This window comes from Rhinolophus sinicus, chromosome 18 (genome assembly GCF_057876585.1).
Source record: "Rhinolophus sinicus isolate RSI-liver-muscle chromosome 18, RSI-T2T, whole genome shotgun sequence".
In the NCBI taxonomy this organism is placed as follows: Eukaryota; Metazoa; Chordata; class Mammalia; order Chiroptera; family Rhinolophidae; genus Rhinolophus; species Rhinolophus sinicus.
The window spans coordinates 85,349,782-85,367,043 of NC_142518.1; the positions used below are offsets into that span (position 1 = coordinate 85,349,782).

The 17,262-nt window shown below is 34.6% G+C and overlaps 1 protein-coding gene across 7 annotated transcripts in view; it reads left to right on the top strand.

The window, feature by feature from the left end:
• Positions 1-17,262, top strand: part of STAG2 (STAG2 cohesin complex component) — a 124,651-nt gene that overhangs the window by 47,734 nt on the left and 59,655 nt on the right. For all 7 annotated transcript variants that reach the window (XM_019718171.3, XM_074324155.2, XM_019718173.2 and 4 more), the window contains exons 3-6: positions 2,321-2,399; positions 5,804-5,968; positions 9,799-9,895; positions 15,618-15,694. In XM_019718171.3, the coding sequence (XP_019573730.1) occupies positions 2,321-2,399; positions 5,804-5,968; positions 9,799-9,895; positions 15,618-15,694 (418 nt within the window). The remainder of the gene's footprint in view (positions 1-2,320; positions 2,400-5,803; positions 5,969-9,798; positions 9,896-15,617; positions 15,695-17,262) is intronic.

Consider the following 17,262-nt stretch of genomic DNA (forward strand, 5'->3'; position numbering starts at 1 on the left):
ATACAGTAATGGATGAGAGAGAGTTGATTTGTGGAGGTAGAATAGATAGCATTTGATTGGGTGTTTAAGCTGGGGGCAGGGTAAAGAGAAGGGAGTGGAAGATTCAGTCATGTGATAGATGACTCTTGACATTTCAAGCCACTCAAAGGTTAAGCCAGTATGCTCCATAAACTGTTTCACCTAGGATAGGTTTTTGTTGTTGTTTTGATCTTAAAAGCAGAGGAAAGCATTGGAGAAAGACTCCAACATATTTCTTCTCTGGTTTAGGATATTTTAGACTCCTATACTGATTACTCCAGCTTCCAAGGTCTTCCCAGTTATCAAACCTCTAGTGGCTCATTCATTTAGTTGGGATAGCCTGAAGATGAGGATTAAGGCTGTAATCAAGCCTTTGATTACTCTGGCTATTGGAATATTGCAAATAATTGTTTGCAGACTTAACTCAGTTACTGAGCTAATAGAGCTGGTGTCCCACAAATGCCTTGGGAAGAAGGAAGTATTACTTATACACCAAGATATTTAAAAACATTTTCAGTCCCCCCCCCCACTCTGCCACTCCGGTTCAAGCTGTTGTTTCTCAGTCTAGTTGTGTAGGACACAGCTCCCTGGCCCATGCTGGTATTATGAGCCTTCCACTCTCCCCAGCTGAGGCGGTCGGCCACTCACGGCAGCTCATGCTGGCCACCGGGCGGTACATGGTAGCCCACGGCTGCTTATGGCAGCCCAGCTTCAGGAGCTTCAGGGAGAGCTGTTGTTCAGTCTTTAGCTGTAGAGGGCGCAGCTCATTGTCCCATGTGGGAATCGAACCTGCGATCTTGGTGTTAAGAGCGTGGCGCTCCAGGTACCGAGCCGGACCTTCAGTGTTTTTGTTTTGTTTTGTTATTGCAAGGCCATATAGGCATGTGAGAAGAATATTGATAACAGCAGTCTTCTTAAGTAAAACGATAACAGGAATGAGTTTCAGCATTAATATTATGGTAGTCATTCAGTTTTTGGTGCATTAACGCTGGGAAATGGTATTTATTACAGGCCTTTTCCGCACAACATTATAGGACGTAGTTAGAATTGCCACTGTCTTCAATGCATTGTTTAAATTACATTGTAGGTAAGTGCTGCAAATAGTAACACCCGCCCCCCCCCCCCCCCCCAGCATCTTAACCATTACAGCCTCTGGACAACTGGTTGTTGTAGCAATAAACGTGGAAATAGAAGAAATCTAGTTAAAAAGAACTAGCTTTAGAAAGATAGCTTTTCAGTTTGATCATATATTTTTAAGCAAATCTGGTACTAGATTTACATGTTAAAGTGGTAAAACGTTTATCTTTTATGGGTGTGGCTCAATTATAAAATCCACTGTGATTTTATAAATACCTAGTATGCCTTGCCTTAAAGCATTTAAATGTGGGTATGTTACCTACTGTTTAGATAGATGGACTATGTTAACATGTAGGAAGCATCACACATATGTATTTAAATTAGTCTGTTTCCTTATGTGTGAGAAAATCCAGATTATACAAAGCACTCCTACTGCAAAATGAGGCACAATTCTTAGGACTGTAGATTTATATCATGGAGATTGGAAAGACTGTAGAGATTTCATTCTTTCCTGCATATATTATACATTTTTTATAGGTAACAAGATTGAAAGGTTGTCACTTATCCAAGATCACATAGTTTCTTAGTACTAGAACCAGTTCTCCTGACTATAGCTCACCACCTCTTTACTTTATAAAGGATTTGATCAATTAACATGCTTCCCTACTGTATTTCAAATGACTTGGTTTTTAAAAATGTATGTTTTATACATATCCTTTCAGAAATACATGTTTTCTATAGTTACACCTAGATTTAGAAATATTTTTTGAGTAAGGAGAAGACAGGATCTTTAGTATTGATAAAAAAAATCCCCTGATAAAATCCATCCAATAACTACCTAGTGTTCAAATACAGTTTTCCCTGAGCACCAGGGTCTATGAATCAGAAAATGAAACCAGCCATTACAACAGAACATCATAGTTCCTGGAGTTAAAATTTTGAGAGATATTGGCTTCATTTTTATGCTTTGGTTAATAATTAACAAAATAAAAAAAAAGTCAACATTTGTGTTTTAGGTTATTGTTTTTGTAGTTGGTTATGCAATTTTATGTTTGGTAATGTGCGATGGTATGGTTTAGAAAATCATCTTAATTACATTTAATGCTAACATGAAGTTTCATAATGAGTTAACTAAACCTTTCTTTTAGAAAATATAGCTAAAATTAGAAACACCATCTACATTTCTAAGGACAATTTTAAATAATTGCTTATCTTTCTGTTACAGGGAGTCAGAAACACATTTTTCTTCTGACACAGATTTTGAAGACATCGAAGGAAAAAACCAAAAGCAAGGCAAAGGAAAAGTATGTACAGAATATGTGGCTTTATTTTGATTCTTAAAGTTCTTCATATACATACATGCAGATACATACTTATAGAGTTGTTTTAATTATATCTCAGATGTTGTTGTCTTTTGAAATTGCCTTTTTTTTCTGATTGGTATGGTAAGCCTTCTGAACAAATGTGGTTTCCTTAGCTTCTAGATTAAATATCTTTTGATTATCTTCATTACAGTAAAGTTGAAGTTAATAATACACTGTTGTTTCTAGTAGTTTATTTTGTAAAGGACAGAATGCTAAGTAAAAGGTGGTATTCTGTTGGTTTTATTTTTATTTACACATGAGTAGTCAAATATAAAGCAAAGCAGTAAATAAAATTTCTTATTCTAAAGCACCCTAAAAATATAACCTACAACCAGTTTATATCTAGTGGGTTACGACGAACAATAGTTTTACTCTTTATAAGTAATGTCAAGGATAAACACGAATAAAGTGAAGTTTTAAGTCAATAGAATGCAAGTTTAGAGTATGAGTGGGTACCCTGAGAGCTTTGGATAACTTGGCGAATGGTTAAATCATTTTGCTGTTTTGGAAAGGACATTTGACTCTGTGCATGTATGTAAATACATTGGACAAAATATCACTTGTTTTTGTTCAGCATTGTCTTTCCCAAGATGAATTTTGGGTTTGTGTTTTCTCATGATACACTCACTTTAAAAGTCTAGATATAGAAATCTATGATGAACAAAGCAAAAATTTCCCGTAAACCTATCACCCACAGGTAATTTATTCTTTAAACAATTTGATGAACATACTTTTGTACATAAACATGAACATAGAATTTTACTGAAATGTACATCACACCATGGAAACTGTTTAATTTTTTATAAAACTCAGTATGTTGTCAGCAGTTTTCCTATCAGTGAATTTTTCTTGTCCGTAATTTTTAATGGTGTCAGAGCATCCCATTTTATGTATGCAACATAATTTATTTAACTAGTTCATAGAATACTTTTTTAGAGTGCACATAATTCATTTGTCTCATAATTTCATATGATTTCTTAGTCCCTTTAAAAGTAGTTTTGCTAAGAGAAAAAGTGTGAATGAATAAAAATGTTAACTCCTTGCTATCCCAAGACAACCACAGTTCTAGTGGGTAGTATATTGTTATTCATTAGAGAACCATTTTTCTTTCTTTTTTTCTGCAATCATCTTGCAAAAACTGAAACTCTACTTTTGACTTTGGTTTAATTTACATGTTGGGACAAGACTCACAGTGTCATCTCCATAGAGGACTCCCCAAAGTTTTTGTGCTATACTTTAGTTAACTTTATATAATCACTGCTGTGAGTGAGGTGTTAGGGATCAGATCAGGGATTTATTATAATAAGAGCAACCATTGTTTGACACTATACTATGTATGTACCATGTACTGAGTTAATACTTTTACATGTTATCTAATTTAATTTTTGAACAACCCTGTGGATTAGAAAACTTCCTTATTTTATAGATAGGAAACTGAGGTCCAGAGAACTCATTGATTAAAGAATTTGAGCCCACATCTGTTGAAAGATGGTCCTTTTAAAAAATCCACTGTAGCATACTACCTCATAATCTTTTTTTAGAGATTTTTTTCTTCTACAAGATTAAACCCAGGTTAGCATGTTTATTTCTTGTACTTCCCTGTATTAACACTCCTTGCACATTGTTTTTTTCTAGCACAGCATATCCACTGAACCATTTTAATTGAATTAGTTTTTCATACCGATGGGATATTGAGGGATATGATAGATAAATTGCAAATATATAGCTCCATGTTAATTAACACTAACATTTTATACTTTTCTCGTGTATTCTTTGTAGTTGATCATTTCTTTCACTCTTACCTCTGAAATTCCTTTTACTGGGGACAGAACCCTTTCATTCTACAATTAGGAATTTAGGTTCACAAAGACTGAATCTCATTAACAAAATAATGTAAATTAACAAGTAATATCTTTCCATTGTTAGGAACAGGTTTGAAGTAGTTGTTAAGAGTTGGGTGGTTTTGGACTCTTGAAGGAAGTGGAAGGACTCTTTGTGGAACAAAGTATAGAAAAATACAGGCTGTCAGAACTAAATTTGTAGACCTGGCTGTAGATCAGGGGTTTGCAAACTATGACCTGTTTTTCTATTGCCTATGAGCTAAGAATTGTTTTTACATTTTTAAAAGGTTGTAAAAATAAAGAATATGTGACAGACCAGTTATGTGGCCCACAAAGCCTAAATATTTACTATCTGGTACTCTACAGAAAGTTTGCCAACCCTTGTTCTAGATCATAGAAATGTGTAGGTCTAAAAGAGATCTTAGAAACCATCTATTCTATCTGTAAAGATTTTAGTACAACTCGGGCATTTTAGAAATGACTCCGAGTTAGGGAATGACTTGTATTTCTGTAACAAGGTATAAAAACTGAGAGGTATTTTATAATTCAGGCATGTTGGCAACCTTTTCACTTGTTTATGAAGCCCCCACCCCAATATTGGCAACTTGCTTATAAAGGGACTTAATTTCAATAGTGTTCACATTAATTGAATTTTCATGATAAATAAGTGTTGGAGGGAGGGCCCAGAACAAGAATGAGGTTGATACACCTATTCAGGCTGTTCAGAATTCCTTTGTCAGTGCACTGCAATGATTTATGAGGACTAACAATATGCATCAAATTAAAATGTTTACCTAGGTATGATTTATTTATTTGATAAAAGAGTTTTGTTATTCTGGTTGCCCACTCCAGTCTGCACCCTAAAGCAGGAACCCTATGAAGTAGGCACAGTTTTATTCTTTTTTTTATTTTTTTAAAAATTTTATTGGGTAACAGTGTGTTTTTTTCCAGGACCCATCAGTTCCAAGCCAAGTCGTTGTCCTTCAATCTAGTTGTGGAGGGCGCAGCTCTGCTCCAACTCCAGTTGACATTTTCAATCTAGTTGCTGGGGATGGGGGCAGCCCACCATCCCATGCGAGAATCGAGCCGGCAACCTTGTGTTAAGAGCACACGCTCTAACCAACTGAGCTAACTGGCCGCCTCATACACAGTTTTATTCTTACTTTACAAATTAGAAGTCTCTCTGAAGCACGATGTGGTTAATTTGAGTAACTTGCTTAAGATCATCATTCAGCTAATAGAAGTAGAAGTTTGACCCCATGCAGTCGGTCAGTCTGCTGAGGCTGTGCTCCTAACTACAGTGTCATGTGAGGTGCATGGTAGTATAAATGAAAAGACTGATACCACAAAGAGGCTTTCACAACCATATCATTTTATATGATGTGCATGGCACTCCCCTTTAGGTTTAAGCATAATTATGCACCCCATCAGCTGCTTCTGTAGTTTTATTTTGAACTCTCAGAGATAATGATATAACTTAAACAACTTGTGTTTTTATTGCAGACTTGTAAAAAAGGCAAAAAGGGCCCAGGAGAAAAAGGCAAAGGTGGAAATGGAGGAGGAAAACCTCCTTCTGGTCCAAACCGAATGAATGGTCATCACCAGCAGAATGGAGTGGAAAACATGATGTTGTTTGAAGTTGTGAAAATGGGCAAGAGTGCTATGCAGGTAATGTTTATCATGTTCTTCCCACCTTATTTGTACATTTTAAACTTTAGTGAGTTATGTAAATATATCCCTGATTTTTCTAATTGTGTTTAAAAATTTTCTAACTGCTTATTAGGAAAAAAAGCAACAAACTAGTCAGAAAAGTAGGAATGTGTCTATTCACATGTAAGACCTTTAAGCTGTATCTTGAGTCATTTTCTGCTGCATTATTTTCTTTTAATGGCATACTATAAATTATTTGGTTAAAAATATGCTGATGTAAATAAACCATGACTAGGAGGTTTCAATTTCCCCTGAATTTATATAGCTGTCATTAAAATAAGTCCTTTGCCCAGTAGAATTCTTGGTTGAGTGATCTAATATAATCACTGTCCACCTTAGTGAATTGAATTACTTTGATCACTGTTGTTTATTACAAATTTTATTAGTTGTGCTGTTTTTTAGCAAAAGAGTAAAACAAAGAGTTATATCCATGTCATATCATCCTAATTTTGTTTCTTTTGCATTATTTTATTATTTAGCTTTATGATGGAAGTTAGACCCATGGTTTTTAAATATTGAATAAACACAATACTCAGAATAAATATGCTTAATAAAGTTATTTATAAAAGCGATAAGGAATAGTCTTTTTCCTTTATAGAATTAACTTTAATCAACAAAAGGTACACACGGATGGTTTAGGGAGAATTAGCCATTTAACCTTTTTGTTAATGAATAACTGAAATGGCAAATCTTATTTATAAATATGGAGTTATCTAAATATGTGTGGTTTTGTAAATAAATTTTTCCAGTTATTTATTGCTGCATAACAAACCACCCCAAACTTAGTGATATTAAAAAACCCAACATTTTATTATGCTTAATGGTCTGTGGGCCTAAAATACAGAACTAAACAGGGATGGCTCATCTGTGCTCCCATCCATGATGGCTGGGGCCTTAGCTGAGACTGCCTGGAGGTGACATAAACAGGGACTATAATCATCTGGAGGCTTCTTTACTCATGTTTGGTATCTAGTCTGGAATGACTTGAAGTCTGGGGCCAGCTGGAACTGTTACCTGGATAACCTGCAAATGGTCCTTCCATGTGCTTCTTACAGTATGGCTTCTGGGTTTGGAGAGGGTATCCTGAGCAGGAGTGTCTAGTTCTCTGGTGCTCCAAGAACCCAATGCAGAATTTGAATGGCCTTCTGTGACCTAATCTTGGAAAACATCATTTCTACTGCACTCTGTTCTGGAGAAGGGGACATAGACCCCCACATTTTTATTGAGGAACAATGTTAAAACAAATTTGGGCTGTGTTTTAAAACTTTCATAGTCACATAATGCATTCTCTTTATTTCCTTTATCATATTTGGGAATAATCTTAAACATATTTCTTACATAAATTGAGTTGAGTTGGTTAACATATATAAGCTGTTGTAAAATACAGAAAAGGACTGAAATCTAGAAATTGAGTCTAGTTTTAGAATATCTCTAGTCTCTCTGAGCCAGGTAATTCTTAGATAATATTTCCTTTTTCTTTATTATGTAATCATCATTTGTTTTTGTACATCAAATTGTACATATTTTATTCATTTATTTTATACCTAGTTTTCATATTTATTCATATATAACTCAAAATATTTTTCCCTCCTGACTTTTTGTTCTTTATTAGCTCTTACTTATTCTAATTTTAAAAATTTCATTTAAAAATTTTTATCTGTTTCATGGTTTCCTTTTCTGTCCCCAAAGGAATAAAGTACTGCTTTTATTTTTCAGTTCTTTCCTGTTTCTAAAAAATTACTATATTGAGATATATGTCACATACCATAAAATTCATTCTTCTAAAGTGTAAATTTAGTGTTTTTTTTAAGTATATTTAGAGTTGTTCTGCTATCAGGACTATCAAATTTTAGAGTATTTTTCAATACCCCAGAAAGAAACCTCTTGCCCATTAGCAGTCACTTTCTCCTCACCTGCCCCAGGTCTAGGTAACCACTAACCTACTTTCTATAAATTGCCCTATTCTGGACAGTTCATATAAATGGGATCATACAATATGTGGTCCTTTTTGAGTGGTTTCTTTGACTTAGCATAATGTTTTCAAGGTTCATCCATCTTGTGGCATGTATTATAACTTCTCCCTTTTTATTGCCAAATAATATTCCATTGTGTGGATGTATCATATTTTGTTTATCCATCCCTTGATGCATGTTTGGTTTGTTTCTGTACTTTTTGGTTGTTAAGAGTGAATCATGCTGTTAAGAGTGTTCTTGTACAAGTTTTTGTTTGGACGACCTATGTTTTCTTTCCCTTGGAAAATATACACCTAGGATTTGAGCTGTAGGATCAATATGTTAACTCTATTTAATTTTTTGAGGTGCTGTCATACTTTTCCCAAAGTGGCAGCAGCAGTTTACATTTTCACCAGCCGTGTTTTAGCATTCCATTTCTCCACATCTTTGCCAACATTTGTTATTGTCTTTCTTTTTGATGGCAGCCATCATAGTGGGTGTGAAGTAGTATCTTATTGTGGTTTTGATACCCATTTTCCTTGATGGGCAGTTATATTGAGCATCTTTTTATGTACTCAAATTTTTAATTAGGTTGTTTACCTTTTTAAAATGATTGCATTGTAAGAGTTCTTTATATATTTTGGACACAAATCCCTTATCATATATATGATTTGCAAATACGGTCTCCCATTCAGTGGGTTGCCTTTTCACTTCCTTGATGGGAGTCCCTTGAAGCACAAAAAATTTTAATTATGAGTAAGTCGAATTTATTTATTTATTTGTTTGTGCTTTTGGTCTAATACCCAAGAAGGCATTGCCTAACACACAGTTATGAAGATTTGCCTCTGTGTTTTAGGGTTTTAGCTCTTAAATTTAGATCTTTGATCCATTTTGAGTTAACTGTTGTGTATGGTGTGCAACAGAGTTCAACTTCATTCTTTTGCACACAGATAGCCAGTTGTCCCAGCACCACTGTTGACTAGTCTTTCTCCATCAATTTGTCTTGGCATCTTTGTCAAAAATCAAATGACCTTCAATGTAAGGATTTATTTCTGGACTCTCAAATTTTATTCCACTGGATTTACATGTCTGTCCTTAAGTTACAGTCTTGATTATTGTAGTAAGTTTTGAAATCATGAAGTGTGAATCCTCTAACTTCTTTCTTTCTCAAGATTGTTTTAACTATTCTGGATCCCTTGCATCACCATAAGCGTTTCATGATCAACTTTCCATTTTCTACTAAGAAGCCAGCTGATGAGGACTGCATTGAGTCTGAAGATCAATTTGGAGAGTATTCTCATCTAACAATATTTAGTCTCCAGACCTATGAACTCTCTGTCCTTTCTTTTGATGTTTATTTTGCCTTTAATTAGCCTTTCTTATTAATACAAGACTGTTAGGGTTCACTGTAGGAAAAAATTGTTATTTTGTTCTGCATTTCCTCATTGACCTAGGCATTCCCTTTTCCCCCACAATATATCTTTTAATGACTATTGGCATTCACTTAAAAAAAAAAATTCATTTGTTACAGTGTTAATATTTAAGTATTATTTAGTACAGTATTTTAGTCAAAGAGAAGTATGGATGCATCTTAATATTTTCTAGGATATCTTTAATGTCACTAAGAAATAAAAAGTAGTTGTGCTTTTATTTGGTGATAAATTTACTGAATTCAATTCTATTGTTAAAATTTAACTTTAATTTTAGTATATAAGTACGTATATATTAATTTGAAGTAATGTGATACCACTTAATGTTGAATTTTAATGACTTTAATCACACTTAATTCTTAGAACATTAGACAAAGCTAATGGTTTTTCCTCCCCTCTACTGTAGTCGGTGGTAGATGATTGGATAGAGTCATACAAGCATGACCGAGACATAGCACTTCTTGATCTCATCAACTTTTTTATTCAGTGTTCAGGCTGTAAAGGTAAGATACATTTATTTTGGAAGCAGAATGTTTTCAAATGGTCATTTTTTGTTTCACCTAAAGATATAGTAGCAGTTTATATGGAAAATAATGCCAAGATACTGAATTGTTTGCATTACAAGCATGCAAAATGTATAAGGAAAAATGAGCAAAGAGCAAAGTGAGAGAGAAACTGTTGAGACAGTTGTATTCATATGTAAAGTTAACTAAAAACTTGGCAATTTATAATTGTTATATTACTTTTATTAGATGTATTTCCCACTTTTAGCATCCGGTTTTAGGAACAAAGAAATGGATAAAGAAGGGAGGAGGAAGATAATGAAGAGATATAGGTTCAGATGGCAGGGAATTTTAAAGTATAGGGAATTAAAAAGTTCCATGAAAAGCAGTAAGTAAGTTAAATAAGGTATTGGTGAAATTTCCAGTATTTTTCCCCTTAAAAGATAGAGAACCTAGATTGGGGAGGGGTCTTATTTAACATGTTTTTACCTTATTTAAAAATATTTTGAAGTAGGAGTGGGAAAAATACAAAATATAGAAATGTCTCCCCTGAGACAAAAATATTTAGTGCAGACATTTGTCAGGGGGACAAAATTATGTAAGTTGAGGAGTCATACACCCAGATCTGGATCTGTAAATGAGTCATTGAGATCATAGGCGGGTTCTGATCTATCCCATGTCTCTTTAATACTTGGTCCATCCTTGAAATTCTAGAAAATATCCAGGCAAGTAAATGTTACAGTTTCCCAAAGGCATTCCATTTTTTAAACATGAAAATGGCACCAAAAACATGGGCATTAGAAGTCAGGAGGAGGGGAAGTTGATTAAAAAAGGATCTAAAAAGTTAAGATGCTAAAGAATGACTGACTTAAATCTGAAAAAAGAATCCCAGGAAGCAATTACTTAGGTCTACTCCTTTAATTTTATAACACTCCTTTAAAAATACTGTTATTGGAATTGGAAAACAAGTAATATTATAAGAACGGCTGAGTTTTATTAGAGGTTGATCACAACATTGAGCGCAGCATGCACATTAATGTTACATAGATGAGGCCTGATAAACATTAACTTCTTGAGTCAATGGTCTTCATAATGCCATTATGTGGTCAGTTTTGAGAAATTTTTAAAAAATTGTTTTAACTTTAGAGTACAAAGAGTTGCCTAGTTTACTTCTTAGCTGAAGGTAGCTACAAATCAATATTAGAAAATTCTGTCTCAGAGGAAATGTTCTAATGACAATATGATGAGCCAGATTATCTTTTTAAAATTACATATACTAATATTATTTTTGTTCTGTCTGTGTCCAAGTCCATCTTTCTCCAGTAGAAGGGTACAGGTACCTGTTGTGTTACGTAATCAAGGGCCATATCTTTTTTTTTTTTTTAAGATTTTTTATTGGGGAAGGGGAACAGGACTTTATTGGGGAACAGTGTGTACTTCCAGGACTTTTTTCCAAGTCAAGTTGTTGTCCTTTCAATCTTAGTTGTGGAGGGCGCAGCTCAGCTCCAGGTCCAGTTGCCGTTGCTAGTTGCAGGGTGCGCAGCCCACCATCCCTTGCAGGACTCGAGGAATTGAACTGGCAACCATGTGGTTGAGAGCCCACTGGCCCATGTGGGAATCAAACCAGCAGCCCTGGGAGTTAGGAGCCTGGAGCTCTAACTGCTTGAGCCACCGGGCCGAAGGGCCATATCTTTTTGCTTTATATTCTTTGAACATAGAGGGCTGAGGACAAAACAACTGAACAGGTGCCAGAAATAATTTGATGAGTTGAAATTCTATTTTTTATCTTCAGTCTTTCCTGTTATATCGTTGGTTGATCAGTTTTAGATTCCTAATTAGGCTTCTGAATTTTAGTTTTAAAACAGGCCACAGTCAGAGCGTTTCCCTTTATAAGATTCATTCTTTCCCTGGCTTCAGTGTGTTTATAAATCAGGAGCTTCCCAACTCAACATTTGGATATACCTTGTCACAAACCAGATTGTCAAGAATTTTAAAAATTGAAAGTGTTGAAAACTTGCCAGGTAGATTTTAAATACTGCATATATATATTTAGAATCAAGAAAGCTCCATAAAAGGGAATTTACCATATAATCAAAGTTAAGGTCTTTAAATACTTTCAAAACATTCAAAATTATTTCATAGAATTCTTTCATAAATGAGTTAGAAAATCTTTAAGTATGTACAATGTACTTTAACCTTTTCCTGTACTCAGGATTGTCATTATGAGCATCTGCTTTTTTACTTTTAGTTAGGCCTTCTGCAGCTATTGAGGTGTGGAGGGAATTTGGCCCCACACTGAATGGCTCCAGACTGCTTTGTGGTTGGGGATTCTGTGTTCATTGTTATTTTCTTCTTTCTTGGTCAGCTGGCACATTTCAGTTCACCAGTTTTTAGCAAGCAGTCTTGTTTCATGTCTCCCACACTTTTAAGGCAGTGGGCTCTGGCCTGAGGTCCTAATGCCTTCACACCTGCCTCAGGAGTTACCATATTTTGCTGTGTATAATGAATACCCACGTTTTTGACCCAAACTTTCAGGGGAAAAAATCTTTCGTTTTAATTTTTTAATTCAAAGTTTTATTTGTTTACATTTAGGTACTTGTGTTTCGTATTATAAAGGAATTTTAGCATTTATTTTTTAACATTATGGTACAAGAAATTTTATGTACCAGTAACAAATTTATGATATTTACACATCGTAGAAGGCCAAGAACTCTTCATTGTTGCAAATTTGTTATAAGTTCAACAAAACTGATTATCGTATTCCAGGGTATTTTGCATATGTGTATCTTCATTGATTTCTAGTTACACTTTTAACTCATAAGCATAAATAAAAGAATTAAAAACATTTATATATAATTAGTGCTACCCATGTATAATGCACATCCTTATTGTTCCCTCACATATTCGGGCAAAAAAGTGTGCATTATACATGGCAAAATATGGTTCATGCATGGAGTTTGTGACAACAACTTTCCTGCTTATTTTGTGGGTTTTGGCTGTTGTATGGTCTGTGAGATGAGAGGAAGAGCTTTAGAAATGGGACATTGTCAAAATGTATTCAATATATTAGCTTTGAGATTTATGTATATATATAAATATTTATTTCATAGAAATTGTTTCAGGTTTTGAGTTACTTGTCCTTTTCTATTAGGTTGGTGCAAAAGTAATTGTGGTTTAAATGGTTAAAAATTGCAAAAACCAAATTAACTTTTGCACCAACCTAATAGTACTGCCAAGTTTACAGCACCTTAGTATATAAAGTATGGGAAGGTTCTGAAGATATATCCACGACTCTAAAGTAAAAAACACTTCAAAAGATTATTGAGAATGCACTTCTTTAGCCAAGGGAGTGGTGGTTTGTAACAATTGGTTAATATTTTAAAGCAGTCATTTGGTTCTTTAATGTTGTGTTAAGTAAGGGCTCTTCCACAACACCACTAGAAATTGATTTTACCTGGGGGTGGTAAGCATGATATAGATGAATAATGTTAGACAAATTATTTAACTTATTTTTGCCATAGCCTTAGTTTCATCATCCATAAAACCAGGATTACATAGTTACCTGTCTGATAGGCTTGTTACCAGGGTTACATGTATGTGAAGTGGCCGGCACATAGGAGGCTCAATGGATGTTAGTTCCTTGTCTACCCCTGCTAGCTTTGTTTTATGTTACTGGAAAGTCTTAAATTATATGCATGCCCATAGAGAAGGTGCTCAAATATTAATTCTTCTTTTCAGGTTTGGGGTTGGAAAGAGCATGATGTTTTATTGTTGTTTTCAAATTTATACACACATGCACAACTACATGCATATATAAAACATAGCTTGGCCAATTGAAATAAATGTATTAATTATATCTAATTTTTATAATAAGTCTCATCTTGTGCTAAGACATTCTTTTTTTTAGATGTTACTATATTTATGCTGTTCCTAATGGTATAAATAATCCAGCAAGGAATAAATAATCCAGCAATAGAAACATGGCTTTGAAAATCCAGTTTTTACATTTGTTGTTCTTCCTTTTTTAAATCTGACACCCACCATTGGGAATTCATGTACATCTTCTCCTTATATTGTCTCCTTCTTAAAACTTTTCCCTGGAAATCCCTTTCTGATACTTCTTCTCTACTTGGCTAACTTTTACTGCTTCTTATAATGTGCCTTTCTCCTCTCTGGTCCCATCCCCCTTTAAAATTTTAAATGTTCTTACCAGATTCCTTCTCTGTGAAATACCTGACTTATGCTAAATGTTTTTGGTTTTTTTGGGGGGCAAGGGGGTTTGAGCCTTTCTTGGCATTTCCACTCTTTAGGGCATTTATTGCATCCTTTAATATTTTATTTTTTCTTTCCTTTTTTGAGTTATTCTTTATTTAAACTTCTAACTAGATTACGGGCTTCTGGGTGGGTGGGGACTACAACTTATGAGGTGTGATCAAACAATATGGTAAATGTTTACAGTAAAAGACACATTGCCATTAATCCCCCTCAAAATACTGCCCTTTGCTTCAAACACACTTATCCCATCATTCTTGCCACTTTCTGAAGCAGTTCTGGAAGTCCTCTTTTTGTGAGAAGTCTTCTTTCTTTAGTTGGGGTGTCATGGCTGCCTCAGTATCCTGAATCATTTTGACTTTGGGGAAGAGCCAGAATCACATGGTGCCAGATGCGGTGAATAAGGTGGATGAGGACATACTGTAATGTTTTTATCTGACAGAAATTGCCGTATACCAGAAGCAATGTGTAACACTGATGGAGGAGGATTTATGGCACACTTTAAATACACTTTCTCTCAACCGTAGCTCACACCCGACAGACTGCATTGAAAAAGTTGAAACTTGTCACAAACTATTACTAAGGTTCGATGCGCCACTTCTCAAATTGAAGATCCCTGCCTTTCCGTTGGATGGCACTCGGCAGCAGCATTCATCATATTTCTTGGTCACAACGAAAGGCTCTTTGTCACACATCACTTCTGGCATATGGCAATTTCTGTGCTGTGCGACTTCTGGCTCTTCCCCAAAGTCAGAATGATTCAGGACATCAAGGCAGCCATGACAGTGCAGCTAAAGACACTCATGAAAGGATTTCCACAACTGCTTCAGAAAGTGGCAAGAACAATGGGGTAAATGTGTTCGAAGCAAGGGGGAATATTTTGAGGGGGATTAATGGCAATCTGTCTTACTGTAATTTTGTTTTTAATTAAAAACATTCACCGTATGTTTTGATCACACCTTGTATGTTTATTTGAAGATCTTTTAAAGGATGATGGGATGTCGTTTCCTTACATATAATAGTGCTTAATATAGAAACCTGACTAAAGTAAACTCTATCTATTTACTCTTTCCCTTTTGATCTTTAGGTTTTTCCTCAAGGTTTTAAATGTTACCCTGGATGCTGCCTCATTCTTGATGATGTATGTTTTATATTAAAGAGACTAAGCCAGTATACATGTTATAGGCATGAGTAAAGTAAGTCTGGTAGAAATGGCCAACGCTGTTTGTTCTAGGAAGAAAGTTGTCAGAAGTGTGGGGCTATTTTCTTATGCACATTGAGATTGGGATTTGTGCTTTATTTATAGGGTTGAGTAGCACAGTAAAGATCATGTGATAAAGTACGCCTTATTGTGTGACTATAGACGTTTAAGTATTAGAGACTGACCTAGAAATTCTCTCTTTTTTTTTCATTTTACCATATATTAACTTCTTACACTTGTAAATTTCAGGAGTTGTCACAGCAGAAATGTTCAGACATATGCAGAACTCTGAAATAATTCGAAAAATGACTGAAGAGTTTGATGAGGTAACATTACCCTAAATATTTTGATAATTTTATGCGTGTTGATCTTGATTTACTCTTGAAAGTGTTCTTAAATTCTGAGTATCAGTGTTGTGGGTAAAAGCTTTAGCATTAGATTCAATCAGATGATGGCTTTATGACGTTGGGCAAGTTGTTGTCTTAGAATCTGTTTCATCATCTGTAAAATGGGGCTAATAATACTTATTTGATAAGGTTTTTATAAAGATTGAATTCAGTAATGTTTGAAAAATTCCTTAGCATTTTGTAATGCCTGGCACATAGTAAGAACATAATAGATGGTAGCTATTATTATTGTCAAAAATTAAAATTTCAAGGAAGTTTAGAGGCTAAGAACATATCTTGAAGTATTGTAAATGGAAAATTTGCTCAATATTTGGGGAACCAGGTAGCTTAGGTAGAGGAATACACATACGTGTATACATGCATGCACACATATAAATAATTTTGTTGTTTAAAATTGTCTTGATGTTTCAAAATGAGTAGTAAGAACAATACAAATAAAAATAAATAGTAGCTTAGACTTGAGTTGATCTTTTGTCAAAGTGATATCTGTGAAGTATTGTTAACAATAAAGACATATTTAGATTTACTGTAATGTAAGCTACTTCAGGGCAGAAATTTTTTGTTTTGTTCATAGCTGCATTCCTATACCCAGTAGTTTTACTCTTCAAAACTTTCACCATAAATTTTCAATCAGAGAGCCTGGTCGCATAGGAGTTTTATTTGATCATTTTTTTCTTGCTTACTCTGATGAAGGGGCTTTCAACTATCATTCTAAAAGATAGACAACAGCTGTTAAAATGGCTTTGATGATTACTAAGTGCTGTTAATCAGTATCTAAGTAGTTAAGAGGTAATTATGAGTAATGGTATTATTTTACCCTAATGTTAAATGTTTTAGTGAGAACCTTCTTACTAAAAGGAAACAGCTACTTGAGATAAGAATCCTGAAATATGATATGAAAATAATCATGAAGTTGCTAAAAACAATTAAGATGATACATTTTAATATAGCCACTAAATATGAGCCAGTCAGAAAATATGGAAGAAAACCTTTTTGTGGAGTATTAGGACCTTATTTTCAGATGAGAAAAGTTTCACTTATATATGAAAAACACATTGTTTATTATGATAAAATTTAATTGTTAAAAAATTAATAAACTACTGATAAAATGACCTTAAATCTTTAGGATACTCTTGTCAGAAACTCAGAAGTTCTATGTAGTATTGGTCTCTCATTTTTTTTTTTTTAAAGATTTTATTGGGGAAGGGGAACAGGACTTTATTGGGGAACAGTGTGTACTTCTGGGACTTTTTTCCAAGTAAAGTTGTTGTCCTTTCAATCTTAGTTGTGGAGGGTGCCATTCAGCTTCAAGTTGTTGTCCTTTCAGTCTTAGTTGTGGAGGGTGCAGCTCAGTTCCAGGTCCAGTTGCCGTTGTTAGTTGCAGGGGGCACAGCCCACCATCCCTTGCAGGAGTCGAACGGGCAACCTTGTGGTTGAGAGCCGGCGCGCTGCAACGGAGACATCTGGCACTGGCCCATGAGGGAATC